Here is an 18,958-nt window from a genome sequence, read left to right as displayed (position 1 = left end):
TCCGCGCTGAGTAACAACGCTCCAAATTCAAAATCAACCCAGCCTCCAGCCGGTGACCGGCGCGAGGGGCGGAGCCTGCCCGGCGTGTGCCCGTACGCGCGGTGTGATTGCCTAGGAGAAAGGAAGGCACTCCAGTTCCGGGTCAGACCCTCCTCCCGCCTCTGTGGGTCTCAGCCATGGCGAGTAGCGGCGCTGGGGCATCGGCGGCGGCGGCAGCGACGGCGAACCTGAATGCAGTGAGGGAGACCATGGACGGTGAGTGCCCGTTGCGGCTCCTTGACCTCGCTTCCGCTTCCCAAAGCCGAGGACCTGAGGCGGGGGGTGAGCCCAGGAGGACTCAGATACACTTCCTGCCTTGCTCGGCATCTTTGATGATCCTCTCCAGGGCCCTGCCAGGGCCGCAGGGGTGTTGGCCCCGTTTTTGGAGAATTGTTTCTTCGCTCCCGAGTAGTTTGTCGCGCGCTAGGCGTTGCGGCCCCACCGCGCGGGACCTTGTGCGCCACCTACCCGCCGACCCTCGTCCCGCGCTCCCTCCGCGCGCGCCACACCCCTTCCTCGCGCGGGTCCCCGCGTCCCGCTCCCGCACTCCAGCCCCGCGCGCCTTGCGCGCGCCCCCAGCCTCCTCCGCGGCCCACTGGAGTGGGCTTCCGGTGCGAGGCGCCGGTTCCTCCTAGTCCAGAGCGCGAGCGAGACTGTATGGGCGGTGAGACTGTATGGGCGGTAAGACTGTAAGCTGGTGCGGACAGTGGCCGTGAATGTTTGGTCACCGTTACTTGCTTGTCCTCGGCACTCGGGTAGGCGCTTTTAAATATCCGGTGAAGGATCGAGGCGCCCCTACATCAGAATTGCCCCAGTTTCGTCATGGGTCGGGTGACGCCGGTGCCCACGGGCTCTGGGTGTATTCGCCTGTCCTCGCGCCCGGAGGCACGCGGGTTAGAGCCTACACTGGTGGTAGAAGACGGGAACGCGTGTTGGCCTCACCCTCTCTCTATCCTCCAGTGCCGGCCCTGCCGCTTTATGCCTCTGGTGGTGAGCTTGGACAAGCTATTTAAACGTCTTTGGCCATCTTTTTTTTTTTTTTTTTTGCTGTAAAAGGAGGTTACTTCCTGGGGTTATAACGTGAATATATAAGATAACCAGGTAAAAAGGCATATCGAAGATGATCGTCAAAAGATACTGTATTGTTACTTTTTTAGTTTTTTTCCTATTTCAGTTTTTTAAAAAGTTGGTAATATTTGCTGAGTTTTATCATATTTGGCATCTATTACTATAATCATGTTGTCTTTATTTGTTGCTGTATTGACTTATAGTGATAAATTTCCTGATTCTTTTATTTTTATGTAATAGAAGATGTCATACCACTTGGAGGTGACTTTGTCTTCATTTTATTCGACTGCACGTGTATGAGTGTTTGATGGATGTTAGACATTGATTTTTGCATTTTCCAGGGGATACACTCATCAGCCTCTATCTCTGAAAATATAACCCCGTGGAATTCTTACTAAGCCGTGTGAGCCTTCATGCCCTATCTCTGCCTCCACTGTAGTCACTACTTCATAAGATATCTCCTTATGGGACTTAGGTTAAGACTTGCAGCTTTCTCTGCACCAGCTGCTGCTTTCTTTTTCAAATAATTACATATAGTATTATTAGAGCCTTTGTATCTAATTTTTTACTTACCAAGTATCTGCCTCTCTTTCTCTGAAAAGAATTTTGTTCTTAACACCCATCCTTGTGCAGTGCCCCATCCTTCTTGAGAAACATCAATTTTGTTTTTCTACTTATTTATGCATTCACTGGTTGATTCTCATATATGCCCTGACCAGGGGTCAAACCCACACCCTTGGCATATCAGGACAGTGCTCTAACCAACTGAGCGACCCAGCCAGGGCAAGACCAGATTTTAAAAACAGAAGAAAAATTGGGGGAGTTGGGGTGGAGGTGGGAGAGGGTATAAGGGGGATAAATGGTAATGGGAAAAAACAATAAAAGAATAAACTATTTTTAAAAAATTGGAGGAGAGAAGGCATGGATAAGAGAACACTGCTCCTCTTCATCCTCTTCATATGGTTTGTTCACAAAACCAGAAGGTAAAAAGAAAGTCTCCTGGTTGGCAGTGGATCAACATTTGTTAAAATGTGTCTTGTCTACTAGAATTCTACACTTACATAAAATCCTTGCTGTTGTGCCATAATCGGGTGCAAGACAGTTCCAAAGAGTGTGAAATTGAATTATTGCAAAGTCACTGAAATACATTGAAGTGTTTTCCATGCTGTCTGTAATGATCGAGGCACAAAGGAAAGCATAGTGACATTTGTTCCTTAAATAATGAGCCATACAGTCAACTGGAAAAGTCCTGACTGCAGTCATTTTATAGTCTCACTTTCTGCCACTCTCACTCTTAGAAATAAAACTTTACTTTGCCCAAGATGCTGGGCTGACTTACTCAAATATCATTATTATTTGAAATTCTGATAATGTGGGATTTTACTTGTATTAGAATCTACACATAAGAGCCAAACTGTCCAAAACTTTTGAGTCTGACTACCCTCCTTCAAGATGTAGAATTTCTTCTTGTTCTCTTACTGCCTACCTCCCATCAGTATTAGTAAGCCAACAGCGATCTAACTTTCTAATACGTTAGTGATTTGTAAGGATTATAGAACTCAGCTGTAAATATTTGTAATTTTATTGTGAAATGAAAAGATTTTTTAAAAGATTTTATTTATTTATTTTAGAGAGGTGAAGGGGGATAAAAAGAGGGCAAGATACATCGATGCAAGAAAGAAACATGGATACAAGAGAGAAACATCTATCCGTTGCCTCATTGCCTCTTCGGGTGGCACACACCTCCGACTGGGGACTGGGCCTGCAACCCATGCATGTGTCCTGACCAGGAAACCAGTCGCAACCTTTCGCTTTGCAGGATGACACCCTACCAAGCCACATCGGTCAGGGCAAATGAAAAGGATTTTGATAAAGACACTTCAGATGGGAGAAAACAGTGGCCTTTGTTACTAATCTGCACAGATCTCTCTGAAAGGAACCTGATTGATCCTAGCCCTGATTTAGTATAAGGTCTATTGCATAAGATCATCTGTGCTTACTCTTAGATCCTCAATGTTCTCTTCCTACATTACCTCTTTAAAATGTCAGTTTCTGTCAACCGCTGTCTCCTTCTTTGTACTCAGTTGTCTCTCTTGCCTTTCACTGTTTTTGAAATTTTAGATACTCTATATCAGGGGTGTCAAACTCATTTTCACTGGGGGCCACATCAGCCTCACAGTAGCCTTCAGAGTGTCGAAATAATTTTAGGGCTGTATAAATGTAACTACTCCTTAACTGTTAAGGAGTTGAAATTACATTCGGCCCTTTGAAGTCAACCTCGATGCTGATGCGGCCCCCAGTGAAGATGAGATTGACACCTCTGCTCTATATCAATAGTTTTATACTTTAATTCTTTTTTTCTTATATTCCAGAGTTTTCCTAATGGTCTAATTTCTTACTACTAGTAATTACGTTTTTGACAGTTACGATAAAAATGTACTACTTTCTTACTAGAGGTTTCCATGTAATACTACTTTATATACCAGGTAGTTAGTTAGAAAAAAAAGAATTAAGAGAGTTCACAGTGTATTAAGGCATTGTTATAAAAGCAAGTGTATGTATAGTCCATGCATGCTACCACCATCCATCTAGGTGCTCTTATGAGAAAGGAACCTAAGAGTCAGTTTTGCTTTCTGTCACCTCCCCTACCTCCTGTTCCTCCTTAAGCCCTTTCAGTTCTTCACTCATCTCAGATTTGACCACTTGTCCTAATCTCTCCTGTCTATTCCATCCACCAGTCTTTCACCAAAATTGCAGTAACTTAACTGGACTCTTTCTTCACATGTGGTCTATCCTTTTTCAAGGTTCACTCAATATTATGCAGCAAAAGTCTTTTAAAAATGAAAATCCAATTTTGTCACACACTCATGTTATAACTCGTAATAGCATCCTAAAGTTCTAAAATCTTCGATTGGGCCTTAGTAGATTTTCATGCCTACCTCATCTCATATTTTACAGCTATTCATCTCCTTTAATTACACTGTATTCACACGAGCCTTTCACATCATTTTAATTTACCAAAATCTCCCCAGCATAAGCTGTTTTTTTTGGCCCCTAGTCTTTGCCCTTTCTCTTGCCTCTGCATTAGTCAAACTGATTTCTATTCACCTTTGAAGTTCAAGCTTAATTGTCACTTCCTCAGACAAAGTCTTTCTTAAACAAGTGTCCTTCACAACTGGCTAAGATATTCTTGTAATTTGTTTTGGAACTATGTTATTTTCCTTATAACTGAAATCAGTTATTTTAATGTCTCTTCTCTTAGACTGTAATGTCCATGCGAACTGGGACCATATCTATCTGTCTTGTTCACAACTACATTTTCAGCAGTAGCACAGCAGGCACAAAATACATACAGGTGCCAGTTATACAGTGGATACCACAGAAATACTTACTACAGACAGTTTGTGAAGTTAGGAAGTAAAGATCAGTGTGAATTGTAAAAGAAAGGTTAAAGGAAGAAATACAGGTGCTGAGGTGAAATTATGTGGAGGGAAGAGAAGAGCATAAACAAAGGCAGGAGGAAGTCGGGAAGAAGCATATATGAGGATCTGCCATGAAGAAAAACTGGACAGGAGAATTGGTCAGGAAGTGAATTTGTCATAATGATGTCGGAGGGTTGGAGTATGGTCAGAATATACACTGTTATCTGTTGCTGCATAATAAACCACCCCAAACTTATGGCATAAAACAACAAAAATTCTCAGTTCTGGCTGCTTATCAGGTTCATCTAGGCGCTTGCACTGGGGGTGTCCTGTGCATTGCAGTTGGACACTGCTGAGTCTGGAGTCATCTCAAAGCTTCCTCACTCACGTGACTGCTATTTGATACAGACTGTTAGCTGGCTGCTCAGCAGGCACTGTTGTCTGGAACATGTGAGTTTTCTTATACTTGGAGGCTGGGTTCCAAGGGAGAGTGTCTCACCAGAGAGCAAGGAGGAAGCTGTATTGCATCTTTTAGCCTAGCCTCAAAAGCTATGTAGTGTCACTGTTGGGAGATGCAATCTTCCAGAGCCCTGAGCATACCTATACATTCTTGCTCTGTATGCCAAGAATACAAAGCCCTGACTGCTCTTTCCTCCTGCTGGTTTTCAGGATTGTGTTTATAGTAAGTAGCGCTGAGGGATGCAGTAACATCTACCTCCAGATAAAGAGCAGGCTTCCTAACTGCTTACTGTAAAAGTGGGCGTTTCCCAAGCTCAGTGTTCTTCAGCTGTTAATATGGTTTGTCACAAGTCAAAGAAAAAAAGCTACCTGGTCATTTGAGTGGTTGATGAAAAGGTACTGATAAGACGATATCAACATGTTTTCCTGATTTTAAAGTCTTAGCAAAAGAAAACAGTACCTTTTTAACATGATAAAGGATAGCTATATGAAACCGACATCATCCTTAACATTAATGTTAAATACATTTTAAGTAAAATTGGAAGTACCTTCTTTCACTGCTTTCTTAAAAACATTGATATGAAAGGTTTAGCATATATAACACAGGATTAGAAAAAAGACAATTATTTGTAGGTAAAATGATTACCTGACTATAAAACACAAGAGAATCACCTGAAAAACTGTTAGAAGCTTCAGTAGAATTTGTTAAGGTGGCTGACTACAAAATTAATTTTCTAGATTATCAGCACTAATTACTTAAAATATGCAGGAGTGAAATAGAATCCATTTATGGAAATAATCAAAACTAAAAATTAAATAAATTAATGATTCACTATCAGAACTGATGACAATTGAGCACTCCTTGAAACTTTCTGTTCTCAGCCTATAAAAATGATAAGAAATAATGCTAAAATACAGTTATCAGCATAGCCATGTTTAAATCCAGGAAAGAAAAGTCTTCATTGATTAGAAAGAGGGAAGTCCTCCTCTACCCCCAAAGAAAGGAGCAGATGGGAATTCAGCAGGGGATTGGGAATGAAACCTGACAAAGCATGCTGCCCTGTCTGAGTGTAGCTGGGGGCCAGAAAGATGCCATCTGCCGTGGCTGGGGATTGAGAAACACCATCCATGTGTCGTGTGTGTCAGAGCCAGGATGCTTCCACAAAGCCTGATGAAGAGGGTTGGGGCCAGTGTGATACTACCCACCCAAGAAGGCATCACCAGTCCGGACAGCTAAGAAAATCTGTGGAAGATGAGCTTTCATCCAAAAATTACAAAGAACCTAAAGTGGAAGAAAATCGTAAATGTAACATCTAACATGAAAAAAAAAAAAGTATTGAGCACTACCATATGCCAAACACCATTCTAATGCATCCTTTAATTCTTACAACAATCCTATAAGTATTATGATTATCCCCATCTTGCAGAATGGTGAGACAAAGGTGCAGAGAGGTTACCTTGCCTAGTAAGTAATGAAAGTGAAATTTCAACCCAGGTAGTCTGGCTCTGGAGAGCACACACTTAACCACTGTTTTTGCTACTTATACCTGAAGAAACAAAAGTGGCTTATGAAGAGAACATAACCTTAAACATGGAAACAATGGCCAGAAAATAACTGGTTATAAATAAGCATTTAGCTATGAAAAAAATGTGACTATGGTAGGGAAGTACAAATCTAGAGTTATTGAAGTAAATTCAGCAGCATGAATTCAACTCAAGAGCAAAGTATTAGTATGTTGAAATCTCAAAACTGAAGAAATGGAAATGGGAAGGGGCTGTTTTCAGCCAAGATGGAATAGCAGTGACTGATTTAACCCTCTACCCAAAACAACCAACAAAACCCAGGCAAAACGTGGAATAAAGGTTTTCATTTCACTGGACAGCAGGCAGCAATGGACAGTGATCCCTGAGAGACAGGAAACAAGTGAGCCAGATAGTTGCTTCAGCTTACTGCTTTCTGAGAGTTTCCAGACCACAATGTAGTGGGGGTTGAGGAAGAATCCAGATGGAACCCAGTGGCCGCCTGGAAATGAGCAGAAGGAGCTTAGTGCAGGGAGACCCTAGCAGGCAGAGCTTGCAGGAGAGTGCCTCAGAGGAAAACTGCAGCTAGAGAGCACTCTGGAGTCTGCGGGTTTCCCTCAAGTATTCAGCAGAGTATTGGATAGCACGTGTGTGAGGAAGGGACCCCACAAGCTGGGGGAAAGAACCATCCAAAAGTAATAGAGCAGTATACCATGCTAACACAGGACCGAGAATAGTGTATCTACCAACCACAATGGGAAACTTCATAATTTATGAGACTTCGGGTAAAGAACTCAGGAGGGTATTACCTCCACGATGGGGAATAATTAGCCCTATATTAATTATAAATTGGGCTCTGGTCCTGGCTGATAAGTCTTAAAAGACCCAAAAGGATCAAACTATTTCCAGATAACTGCACCTCGTTACAAAGCTCAAGTATATGTATAGAAATAGAAAAATATCCAGCAGCGAACAAGGTAAATTTCACAATGTCTGACATCCAACAAAAAATTACTAGGTATGCAAAGGAGGAAAATACAACCATGATGAGAAAAATTCAGTCAAAACATACTCAAAATTGCTACATGTTAAGATTACCTGACAAAGACATTAGAACTGTACTCCATGTGTTCAACAGTTAAGTACAGGCGTGGAAGATACATTTCCTAAAGCACTTAAGTGAACTACAGATGAAATGAATGTGATGTAAGAAAAATTGGGAAAGGCCCATTTCATGAACATCGTGAATACTATAAAGGAAGATTAAAATTAATAGGTGATTTAACATCGTTAACTTGTCCATTTGTCCCAAAATAATAGGTAGTTTTCATGCAATTCAAATCAATTCAAATGGAATTTGTTTTTGGAATTGATAGATATTTTTAAGTTGACAGAATGAAAGGGCTTATGATAATAAAAGGTAGCAAAGATTTTGTTAACCCTCTTCATGCAATGTAAAGTTAATGATTAAAATGTGATGCTGACAAAAGAGACACATGCAACTAATCTGTAGGTGTATGGCAGTTTACTATGGGATAAAGGTAGCATCTTAATTGAGTGATAAAAATATAGATCATTCAATAAAGAGTATTGGGCAACTGACTTATTTCTGGAAGGAAAAGTTAGAGATTCCATTTTCCAACCAAATTCCAAGGAGTTACATATTTAAGTATTTATGGTTGAGGGAGGGGAAATAAACTTTCAAGTGCTAGAAGACAATACTGGTGAATAATTATATAACCTTTGCATGGGGAATAACTTTCTAAGCATAATGCCAAGGGAAAATAATAGGGGAAAACAACAGATAACACATCAACCATTAACTTAAAAAATTCTAAAAACAAAGTTTAATGTGATCAATGTATTTACTCTGATAGTGTTTTATCATATGAAAGATAATTTTAGAAACTAATAAAATGAAGTACTATAAAAATGAAGTTAAAATATGTTTTAATTGTTATTAGATTCAACAAACATGAATACTCTGTCAAATTGTAAAAGTATCTCAGTATTTTTAAAGCCTTAAAAATGTATGTTACTGACTGAGTAGTTTCACCTCTAGGAATTTATCCTAATAAAATTAAGTTAGTATGTACTGATGCATATTATTTTAATGGGGGACCACATGAGAGCTACCTCACTCTTAAAATAGAGTGGTTAGGTAATGTGTGGTGTTTCTGTAAAATATGTTATGTGACTGACTAAATTACATTCTAAAAATATAAAAAGTAGAGAAATGTTCAAAATAATCCTGATTATGACACAATTAAAGGAGTGGTAGAATAAAGACTAAGTTACATAAAGCAGTTGTGTGAAGGGAAGTTATAAGCTTTTTTTGAAGCTTCTAGAGCTAACTAAGGAAAAGACAGTATTACATGCCTACTTCCAAGTGTAAGGACGCTCTGCTGTTTCTTTGGTGTTTGCAGTATTATATGAATTAAACACAAAAGTATTGTGCGTATTTTAAAATGTAAAATTTTGCCCCTGGCTGGTGTGGCTCAGTGGCTTGAGTGCCAGCCTGTGATCTGAAGGGTGGTGTGTTCGATTCCCAGTCAGGGCACATGCCTGGGTTGCAGACCAGGTCCCCAGTAGGGGGCGCGTGAGAGGCAACCACATGTTGATGTTCTTCTCCCTGTCTTTCTCTTTCCCTTCCTCTCTCTAAATCAATCAATCCTTTAAAAAATAAATAAAATGTAAGATTTTGTTTTAACATTTTTTTCTATCTTTTTTCAGTTCTGCTCGAGATTTCAAGAATTTTAAATACTGGCTTAGATATGGAGACTCTGTCTATTTGTGTACGGCTTTGTGAACAAGGAATTAACCCAGAAGCTTTGTCGTCAGTTATAAAGGAACTTCGAAAGGCTACTGAAGCACTAAAGGTAAAGATTCAGTTGTTGTAAATATGCTTTTGTTTAGAAAATAATTGGTGATGAAGTTATGAAAGATCTTAAATGTGATTAAAGTAACTTTTATCACCATCAGAAGAAATTCTGAAGATCATTATCTTAGCATATGTTCCAGTCACAAAATTGCTATTATCACAGATCATGTTTTTTTCCTAGTTGTTTTCTCCAGCTGTGTTTAGAATTTTCCCTGTGTTGTGGGTAAATTATTTCTGCCTCAAATAATATATGCTCAGGTCCAGGTCCTGTGAATATGATCTTATTTGGAAATAATATACCTGCAGGTATAGTCAAATTAAGATGAGATATTAATGGATTAGTGCTTGATGTTCTTACAAGACAAGTGACATTTAGACACAGATACGCAAAGAGCCATGTGAAGGCACATATACAGGAGGGAGAGTACCATGTAATGATAGAGGTAGAGACTGGAGTGATGACATCTATTAGCCAGAGAAGGCCAAGGACTACTGGCAGCCACAAGAAGTAAGGAAGGAACCTTTGCTAGAGCCTTCAGAGAGTCAGTGGCCCTCTGCCTCTAGAACAGTGAGAGAATAATTTCTGTTGTTTTAAATTACCCAGTTTGTGGTACTTTGTTATGACAGCCTTAGAAATCTAATACAGATTTACTGCTGGGAACTGGAGTGCTGCTCTAAGAAATACCTACAAATGTGGAAGTGGCTTTGGAATTGGGTAACGAATAGAGATTGGGAGGTTTTCGTGCACTTGATAGAAAAAGCCTAGATTATCTTGAAGAGATGATTTGTAGGAATATGGGCATAAGAGGCGATTCTGGTGAGGGCTCAGAGAGAGCAGAGCTGTAGAGGAAGCTTTAATCATCTTAGAGAATACATATGTCATTACAAATAGAATCTTGCAAGAAATAAGGACTTTAGTGCTCCTGGTGAAGTCTCAAGTGGAAGTGAGGAACGTGTATTGGGCACTGAAGGAAAGACTATTCTTACTATAAAGCGAAGGAGCACTGACTGAATTATATTCTACTCTTTGGAAGGAAAATAAAACTTGTAAGTGATGAACTTGGATATTTAGCTGAAGAAATTTCCAGAGTGTGGATGTGCAGCTTGTTATCTTCTTGCTACTTACAGTAAAATGTAAGAGGAATGAGAAATTGAGGAGGATAAGCAAAAAGGAAGTAGCACTTGCTTTGGAAAATTCTAAGCCTGTCCAGACAGCACATTGGGGAGAGGAGGATGGGAGTGTGTTGGGGAACCTGTTGGTGAAGAGGGTGTGTGTATGGTCTCTAGATGCAGTCAGCCATCCGGCACAAAACACGTCTACATCGGACTGAAAGGGACCTGGACCATACAAAATGAAGGAAGGCTGTCAGACTTCGGGCATTCCACAGGCAAGAGATTGGCAGTGAAAGCTAAGCACCTGTGAACATGAGTTTATTTTTGAGGACAAGGGAAGAATGACTCAGAGGGGCTCAGAGACCAAGGAACTGCTGAGGGCAATTGGATTGCACTGCCACTATGGGCCCAGAGGACCACCTTTTGTCAAATTCAAATTTAGCACCTTTTAACTGCTGAGATTTGGAACAGGAAAAGTGTTCCCTGTCTTGCTTACAACACACTCTAATTTAAAATCTCGGGCGACATTGTTTCTACATTTATATAAGCACTACCTCGTCATGCAAGAACACTGAAACTTCCAGTTAGCTTTGTTTAAATCTTCTGAGGACAAAGTGGCTTTCTTTATCCGTTTCTTTTCTTTGAGGAAATAGAGCTATATAAAACATGTAGCTTACCCATCTCACATTGTTATTCTCCAGTAAGTTTTAGTGATTTGGGTTGTTGGTTTTGTGCCTTTTAAAACTTTTTGATTATTAAAATAACATAAAAAAGTAAACAAAACATTTATCATGGAGAGAATATCTAGGCAACTCTCATTGCCAGCACTGTAAAAGCCCCTTATGTTTCCCCCCATCACTGACTTCTCCTTCCTACTTCCCCTCCAGTTAACTACTGCCCTGATTTTTATGGTAGACACTTCCTTCAACAGCTTTATTGACTAAGTATGGATCTCTAAACACTGCAGTTTAATTCTGTAAAAATTTTCAACTCAGTATAAATGGAGTCTTACAGCACAATCCTTTTTTTACTGGGTTCTTTCATTTAACATGTTTATGAGGTTCATTTATGTTGTATGTAACTACATTTGATTACAGTAAAAATGTATTGCATCATATTTCATTTTACAAATATACTATAACTTATTTATCTTTGCCACTGAATGGAAATTCGGTTACTTCTAGGTAGAGATTTTTGTGTTGTAATGCAGTTTGAGCACTATAAAGGAACCAAAGGCAAATATAACCTGGCTAAAAAGAATGTGCGAGAGAGACTGACAGAAGTATTTGGTAGAGTATTTTCTTAGACAAAATAAAACCCCAGGTACTAGGCTAGGGGGGTCAGAACTACCTAAATAGCATAGCTCGTTCAGTTCTGAGCATGCTGGTTATTTCACAGTCAGTGGACCATGATCTGATATGAAGGCAACATCAATAATTAAGTTGAACAAATCAGAAAGTGTTGCCCATTTGAATGGAAGATCAGTCACACACACATACACAGAACCTTTTAAAACACATTTCTACCATAATCTAAAACCAGAATGCCAGTTCTCGTTAAAACTGGGTGTAGAGGAGATCCTTGAAAGTTCCCAGCAAAGCAGTGCTTGTTAGAATCTTCTTGTTTTCTTCAAAGTAATTTTCGAAATCTGTATAATTTTTATAAAAATAACACATGCTTATAATTTAAAAATATTTAAATTAGAAAATCAAAGACAAAAAAAGTCACTCAAGATTACGGAGGAGACAACCAGTGATAATATTTAGTGAATACTGTTCTAGATAGTATCACGCTACTTTAAAAATTACCTTCCTTAGGTTACTTCCCTCTAGATTAAAGTTATTCTCTATCGACTGATACTATTAGATCGGGGTTGGGACTTGTCGGTAAAGAATTATAAGCATAAGTTGGTAAAAAGTTATAAGCATAGTTTTTTGTGTGGCGTTGGTGCTGAAATTTTTTTCTTATATTTTTGTTTATTTCTTTTGGTATGGAAAGTAGGGTAAGGAGAAACTGTTCCTGCTGCATTCTACCATCTTTACCTAGAAATTCTAGTGATTAGAATCATTTTGTCTTTCTCTTCCACAGACTTGTGTATTGATAATTATTTAAATCATTTATAGTAACAGCTAGTTGTGTTTCACCCAATTAGATCAGTTTCTAAACAGCAATAGGTAGGTTACCTTTGGGTATCAGCATAAATAGAACTGTGGATTAGATGCATTTCTTTAAAAATAGACCTTATTTTTTATGAGTGATTCTTTTATGAACACTGATTTTTTGTGTTGTTTCCTTGGTGCTAGTATTTATGGTTAGACAATTATATTTACATACTGTAATTTCAGAAGGTTCTAAGCAAGACCTACTTTTCTGTATCTTCTACTTTGTGCTTCTAGTTTGTGCTACCTGAATTATGTTGTTATTGATGCATTCCTATACACTAAGCTTTGCTCTTTCTCTTGTAGCTGCCCTGCGCTATCACTAATAATCTCAGGGTGAGTGATGTATCTCTCTCACTGTGTAGGAAGGTCTGCAGCATGAAAACGTTGGAGCAGTAGAATTTGTAGTTGAGAGAGAAACAAGGGATTAAGTCATGTGTTTCCCATCCATCCTTCCAGAGAAAGAAATAAACTTGCACAGGAAAGGGAAGTTCAGAAGAAAAGACTTCTAACACTGGTTTTTCCCAGGGCAAATTCTTACAATTTTGGGGCATCTTCAATGGCCATGTGGTAACTATATCGGTCTCTAGGGCGCCATTGCTGTTCTTTTGAATAGAAGGTAATACTGCATTCATATAACATGAATGCTACACAAAGGTGATGGCTTATTTAGTTTAAGTGAAAATACTTGCTTCATTTTCAATGTATCATACTTGATATATTATCTGTATCTTGGAGGAGAACCTCTAAAATTAGCATGAAAATTGGGGCAAGATAAATTAAACTGCAGTAAAGGTAAGGTGTTTCCATTTAAAAAATCCTAAAATTATATATATTATTTCAAGTCTTTGAAGTAAATGTTACTGACAGTGGGATTAGGAAGATGATGGAGTGAGTGCCTAAAGGGTATGTGGCTAAAGCTAACAGAGGATGGTTTGACGTTAGGTGGTGGGCGCACAGTGCAATATACAGATCTAGTGTCTGTACATAGAAGTGTACAGATGAAACTTCTATGATGTTACATAAAATATGAATTCAATATAAATTTATATTTAAATTTAATTAAAAATTAAACAATTAAAGAAGAGGAAACTATATAGGATCTTAGAACAAGGGATGTTGTTTTTTTTCCAAACTAGGTTTTAATTCTTGAGAATTTGGTAAACCCAAAGGAGGAAGAGGCTAAGTTAGAATAGCCAACTATATACATAAACAAGGTAGGTTGTGTTGACTGAGAATGTTTGAGATTGAGTTATCTATAGTTTTCCTGATATCTTAAGGGATTTTCATGAAAGACTTCTGAATTTTAGACAAAACTTAAAAGCAAGTTTTAATTAAGAAGTAGAAATGTAAATGAATTAGAAGTTTACCATGTATTTCTGATGTTAAACTTATTTAAAATCAACATTTTCAGTTTTGGCATTAAGAAATTATTTAAATTCTTACTTTCAGAAAAGCATATCAAGTCATTTATTGATAAATAATTTGGTGTCTGGGAATTTCTGCAGAATAATCATAGAAAGTATAATATAATGGTTGGTGGTATAGGTGAAGCAGGATTAGCTATAAGTTCATTATTCTTTTGTTCTTTTTTCTCCATCTTATAGAATAATAGAAGGGTCTTTTTCCATCTTATCCCCTTTTCATACTACAATGAAACATGGAGAAACAGACAAACTAATTAAGACTGTGGATAAGGTCTTCTGAGGTTAATTTTACAAGTAGCATTATATTTTTACATTAACTGTATTGCTTAAGAGTAAATAATTTCCTGCCTTTAGCTTAGCAATCAGTTTAAAAGGCAGTTTGAATATACTTCAAAAAGTGAAAACCACTGCATTATTCTGATAAAACTCATTTGATACGTGCTGGGGAGGATTTGTTAGTGACAGTGTGGTATTGACAAATTTATTTCCACGGTGTCGCTTTTTCCATGGTTTTATTGTAATGAATCTTACTTTCTTGTTATAGGCTGCTGAAAATATGACAAGCTGACTTCCTGGAAAGATCCTAGTAAGATGTCAAGCACCGCAGGAGGATTTGAAGATCACATTGCAGTCAGGAATGTGCAATGAAATGACTGCATGCAGCAGTGTAGCAACATTTTCCTCTTTAAAATCATTATAAAACTGGAGCTTTATAAATCGATGGAAAGTGGCTTACAGGGAGAACTATCAGATGTGTTTACGTCACATCTTACTTTTTGAAATGGCTCTAACTTACTTTTTTAAACGGCTCTAATGCTTTGGCATTATTACAGTGTTGATATTTATGTATTCCTTATTTATAGATCTGATAGCTTTAATTTTCTAAGCAGTCTGTCTCTCAGATGTGCCCATCTGCCGTGCCTGTTTGAAGTATAATGGAACCCATTAGTAGTAATGTGGTAGTTCTGACTTGCTGACATTTCCATTATAAACTTTAATTTTAAATTGTTTATGCAAAATAACTGGATTTTATGTTGCATTGGGCTCAAAGTTGACAGAATTTCAACCACCATTTGTGAATTTTGATTTAGATTCGTTATGTATATCAGAATCTTGTGTGTTTGTTTTTTTTCCTAGAGCACAAAAATGTTGTTACAGTCTATAAAGAATATTTAGTTTTTAAATGTAAAGTTTGGCAGTTAACAGTGTGAATCAGATCAATTTTGTATTGGTTGAAAAATAAAACTTTTAAAAACGTAGATTTTAAAAGTAATGATAGCACTTAGTATTATTTGTCATTTGAATCATTTAATGAGAATATTAATTGAGAATGTTTCTTCCCCTTAGTTTTATACTCTGTAAATGATGGCCTAAAAAATAACACCTGATGAAACATTTTCAACATACAAAAGTCTTTTTATTTTTGTCATGTAAAAATAATTCGAGTGCTTACCTAATAGATCTTGAATGGTTATCTAATAGCTCCATAGATGGCTAGTAGTTACCTAATCACTATACCGGAAATGTCGTTCAACAAATATGTTACTATTTTCTGAAGGAATAAAGATTTCCAGTCATGAAACAAAACCTAAATAATCAAATGGTCCATAATATCTTTATAAAATCATTTTTGTGTATCATTTTTATCCTAAAAGTTTTAACTAATTAAAATTTTTTTTCTAAAACATTGATTCTGTTTCTGTAACAGAATCTCAGTGTAATAGTTTTCCCAAGACTGACACAAATTTAATCTGGTTTTATTTTAGACTCTGTTAGCGTCCATTTAAATGATAGTATAAGCATTTACTCTTTAATAGCATTACTTTTTTGTTCTTCAGAAAAACCGAAGTGATTTTAGTAAAGCTTAGTAATAATTAAATGGCAACCTTCTGTACTATGTTAAAAATCTAGTCTATTAACCATTTTGACTTTTTGTTTTGTATTGATTTTTTTAGAGAGAAACATCGATTTGTTGTTCCACTTATTTTTGCATTCATTGCTTGTTTCTTGTATGTACCCTGACCAGGGATCAAACCTACAACCTTGGCATATTGCAATGATGCTCTAACCAACTGAGCAACCCGGACAGGATGACCCTTTTGACTTTTTAAATGGATAGCATCTTTACCAAGTGCCCCGGAAAGTCTATTATTGGGAGACAATAAGAACTTGGGATGATAAGTCATTTATTTGCTGATAAATACTGCAAATGCTGCATGTTCTTATGTATAAAATCATAGAACACTGAAGTTCCAAAACTTGTGTATACTTTTAGATTATTAGAGTTAATAGTTTATTTATTTATGACTGTAGGTTATTTATGTATGAAAGCAGGAAAATATATTGAGGAGTTTTGTTTACAGAGGACTTCTTTAGTATGTTATATTTCTTAAATATAAACATTTTTAATGCATACTTAAGTAATATTTAAAGAAACCAAAGTAATGATACAATCACAGTGTTGTGCATGTTGTCAGTGACAAAAATAAAGTTATTTGGGTGGTATTGCCATGTACTTGTCATTTCATATATGCTTCTGTGAATTCATCTTGTTTCTGTATGTACTCTATAAATATTTAGATACTTATTACCTATGTAATTGAAGAGTATTTAAAGATGGGCTGTGTAATATGCAATGTAAAATTAGGCTTGAGGGATAAAGCGGAAGACTTTTCCCCTGATAGTGAAAGGAGGTAGCTATATTAACATTGCCCCACGCTTGAAAACAAAGTTGGCATATTAAATGTGTGAGATTATATTTTTCTATATTTCTAAAGAGAGCTTCTTTACAAAATGGATATTATAAAATTTACATTTTTTTAATCCTCAGCCAAGGACTTGCCCATTTGTTTTAGAGAAAGGGGAAAGGAGGGAGGGAAGCATCTATTGATTACCTTTTGTGTGTGCCCTAACCAGGGACTGAACCTGCAGCATAGGCATGTGCCCTGACAGGGAATCCAACCCATGACCTTTCAGTTTATGAGACAGCATTCCAACCAACTGAGCCATACTGGCCAGGGTCAAGTATCAGTTTTTAAAGTTATTTAAATTAATTGAAATTAAAAATTCCTCACATTAGCCACATTTTTATTGTAAAAAATATACAACATTAAATTTAACATTTTAAGCTGTACAGGTTAATGACATTAAGATCATTTACATTACTGTGCAACCATTGTTGTGCTACCCAGAACTTTCTCATCATCCAAACAGAAATGCTACCCATTAAGGGGTAACTCCCCATTCTCCCCTTCTCCCAGCCCCCACATTTTTCTTTCTCTATGATTTTGACTGTTCTAGGTACCTCACATAAGTGGAATCATGGAATATTTGTCCTTTTGTGTCTATTTCACTTAGCACGATGTCTTCAGATTTCATCCATGTTGTATCATGTACCAGAATTTCATTAGTTTTGAAGGCTGAATAATATCCCATTTTGTCTATTTACTGCATTATGTTTATCCATTTATCTGATGAGGGATATATGAATTGTTTCTATCTTTTGGCTGTGGTGGATGCTGCTGCTGTCAACACTGGTGTGTAATTATCTGTTGAAGCCCTTGCTTTCGGTTCTTCTCAGTATATACCCGGAAGTAGAATCACTGAATCATACTGTAATTCTCTATTTAATTTTGTTAAAGAACTAATTTTTTAAGGAACTGTTTTTGTTTAAATAATAGCCATCCTAGTAGGTGTGAAGTTGTATCTCATTTTGTTTTAATTTGTATTCCCCTAGCGATTAGTGATGTTGAGCATCTTTTCCAGTATTTATTGGCTGTTTGTGTATTTTGGGAGAAATGTCTGTTCAAGGCCTTGGCCCAAGTTTTAATTATTTTTGTTGTCATTTAGTTCTAGTTGATCTTTATATATTCTGTGATACTAATTCCTTATTGGATATTTGATTTGCAAATACTTTTTCATTCTGTGAGTTGCTGCTTTTATTCTCTTGATAGTGTTCTTTGATGCACACATTTTTTAAATTTTGGTAAAATCATCTGTTTTTTTCTTTTGTTGCCTGTACATGTGGTATCAGCAGAGGTGCTATGTTGACAGCCATAGCTTGATGAGAAACCAGACATGGCAAGAGCTTTGCAGCTCCCACAATCTCACCTGAGAAAAGGATGGGAGCCAGGAAACCACACTACAGTCGTTGACCCCTGGAGTCTCCCTTAAGTTTTTGGCTCAGTGACTTGGGCAAGTTACTTCTGAGATACAGTTTCCTCATCTGAAAAATGGGGAACATCATCCGTACCTCAGACGTAATGAGGATGAATTCAGACTTGATGTCAGATACCTGAAATACATTTAAATGCTTATTTTTACACATATATACTAACATCCCTCCTCAAACACACACATATTCCATTGGGTCAGGAGCAAAGGGCTCTTTAAGAATTGTACAAAAAACTGGGATAATAGAACAAACCAGGTGCCCCTGATCAAATGTCTGGTCTCTAGGCAAACTGCTTTGATTCTTTTCCTCCCTATGTAACCTGCGTAAGTTTTACTGTTGACACTGCTTTAACACTTTTCCCCAAAGGCAGAGCCACAATCTTTTAAGACCTGTAAGGGACAGTTTAGATTTCTTTGTTAGGAAACTTTCAGCTGGATGGTGTTTCCCAAAAATTCATGTGTTGAAGTCCTAACCCCCAGTAATTCAGAAAGTGACTTTGGAGAAAGGATCTTCAAGGACATTCAGTTAAAATGAGGCCATGAGGGTGAGTTGTAATCCAAACTGACTGTCCTTACAGAAAGAGGAAGTGCGGACACAGACACCAGGGGTGCGTGCACACAGAAGAAACCATGTGAGCACACAGTGAGGTGACCAGAATCAAGCCAAGGAAAGAGGCTTTAGAAGAAAAGCCCCCA

The 18,958-nt window shown here is 37.7% G+C and overlaps 1 protein-coding gene across 1 annotated transcript; it reads left to right on the top strand.

Annotated features, from left to right (window-relative positions):
• The first annotated feature begins 95 nt into the window (after window positions 1-95).
• Window positions 96-16,594, top strand: MZT1 (mitotic spindle organizing protein 1). Its single transcript, XM_024567198.3, has 3 exons — window positions 96-255; window positions 9,243-9,388; window positions 14,634-16,594. Exons 1-3 carry the CDS (start codon window positions 177-179, stop codon window positions 14,655-14,657), a joined length of 249 nt encoding a protein of 82 aa, XP_024422966.1. The 5' UTR covers window positions 96-176; the 3' UTR covers window positions 14,658-16,594.
• The last annotated feature ends 2,364 nt before the right edge of the window (window positions 16,595-18,958 follow it).

Source organism: Desmodus rotundus, chromosome 13, assembly GCF_022682495.2.
Source record: "Desmodus rotundus isolate HL8 chromosome 13, HLdesRot8A.1, whole genome shotgun sequence".
In the NCBI taxonomy this organism is placed as follows: domain Eukaryota; kingdom Metazoa; phylum Chordata; class Mammalia; order Chiroptera; family Phyllostomidae; genus Desmodus; species Desmodus rotundus.
Note: the sequence above shows the minus strand (reverse complement) of the source record. Positions and strands in the feature narration are given on the sequence as shown.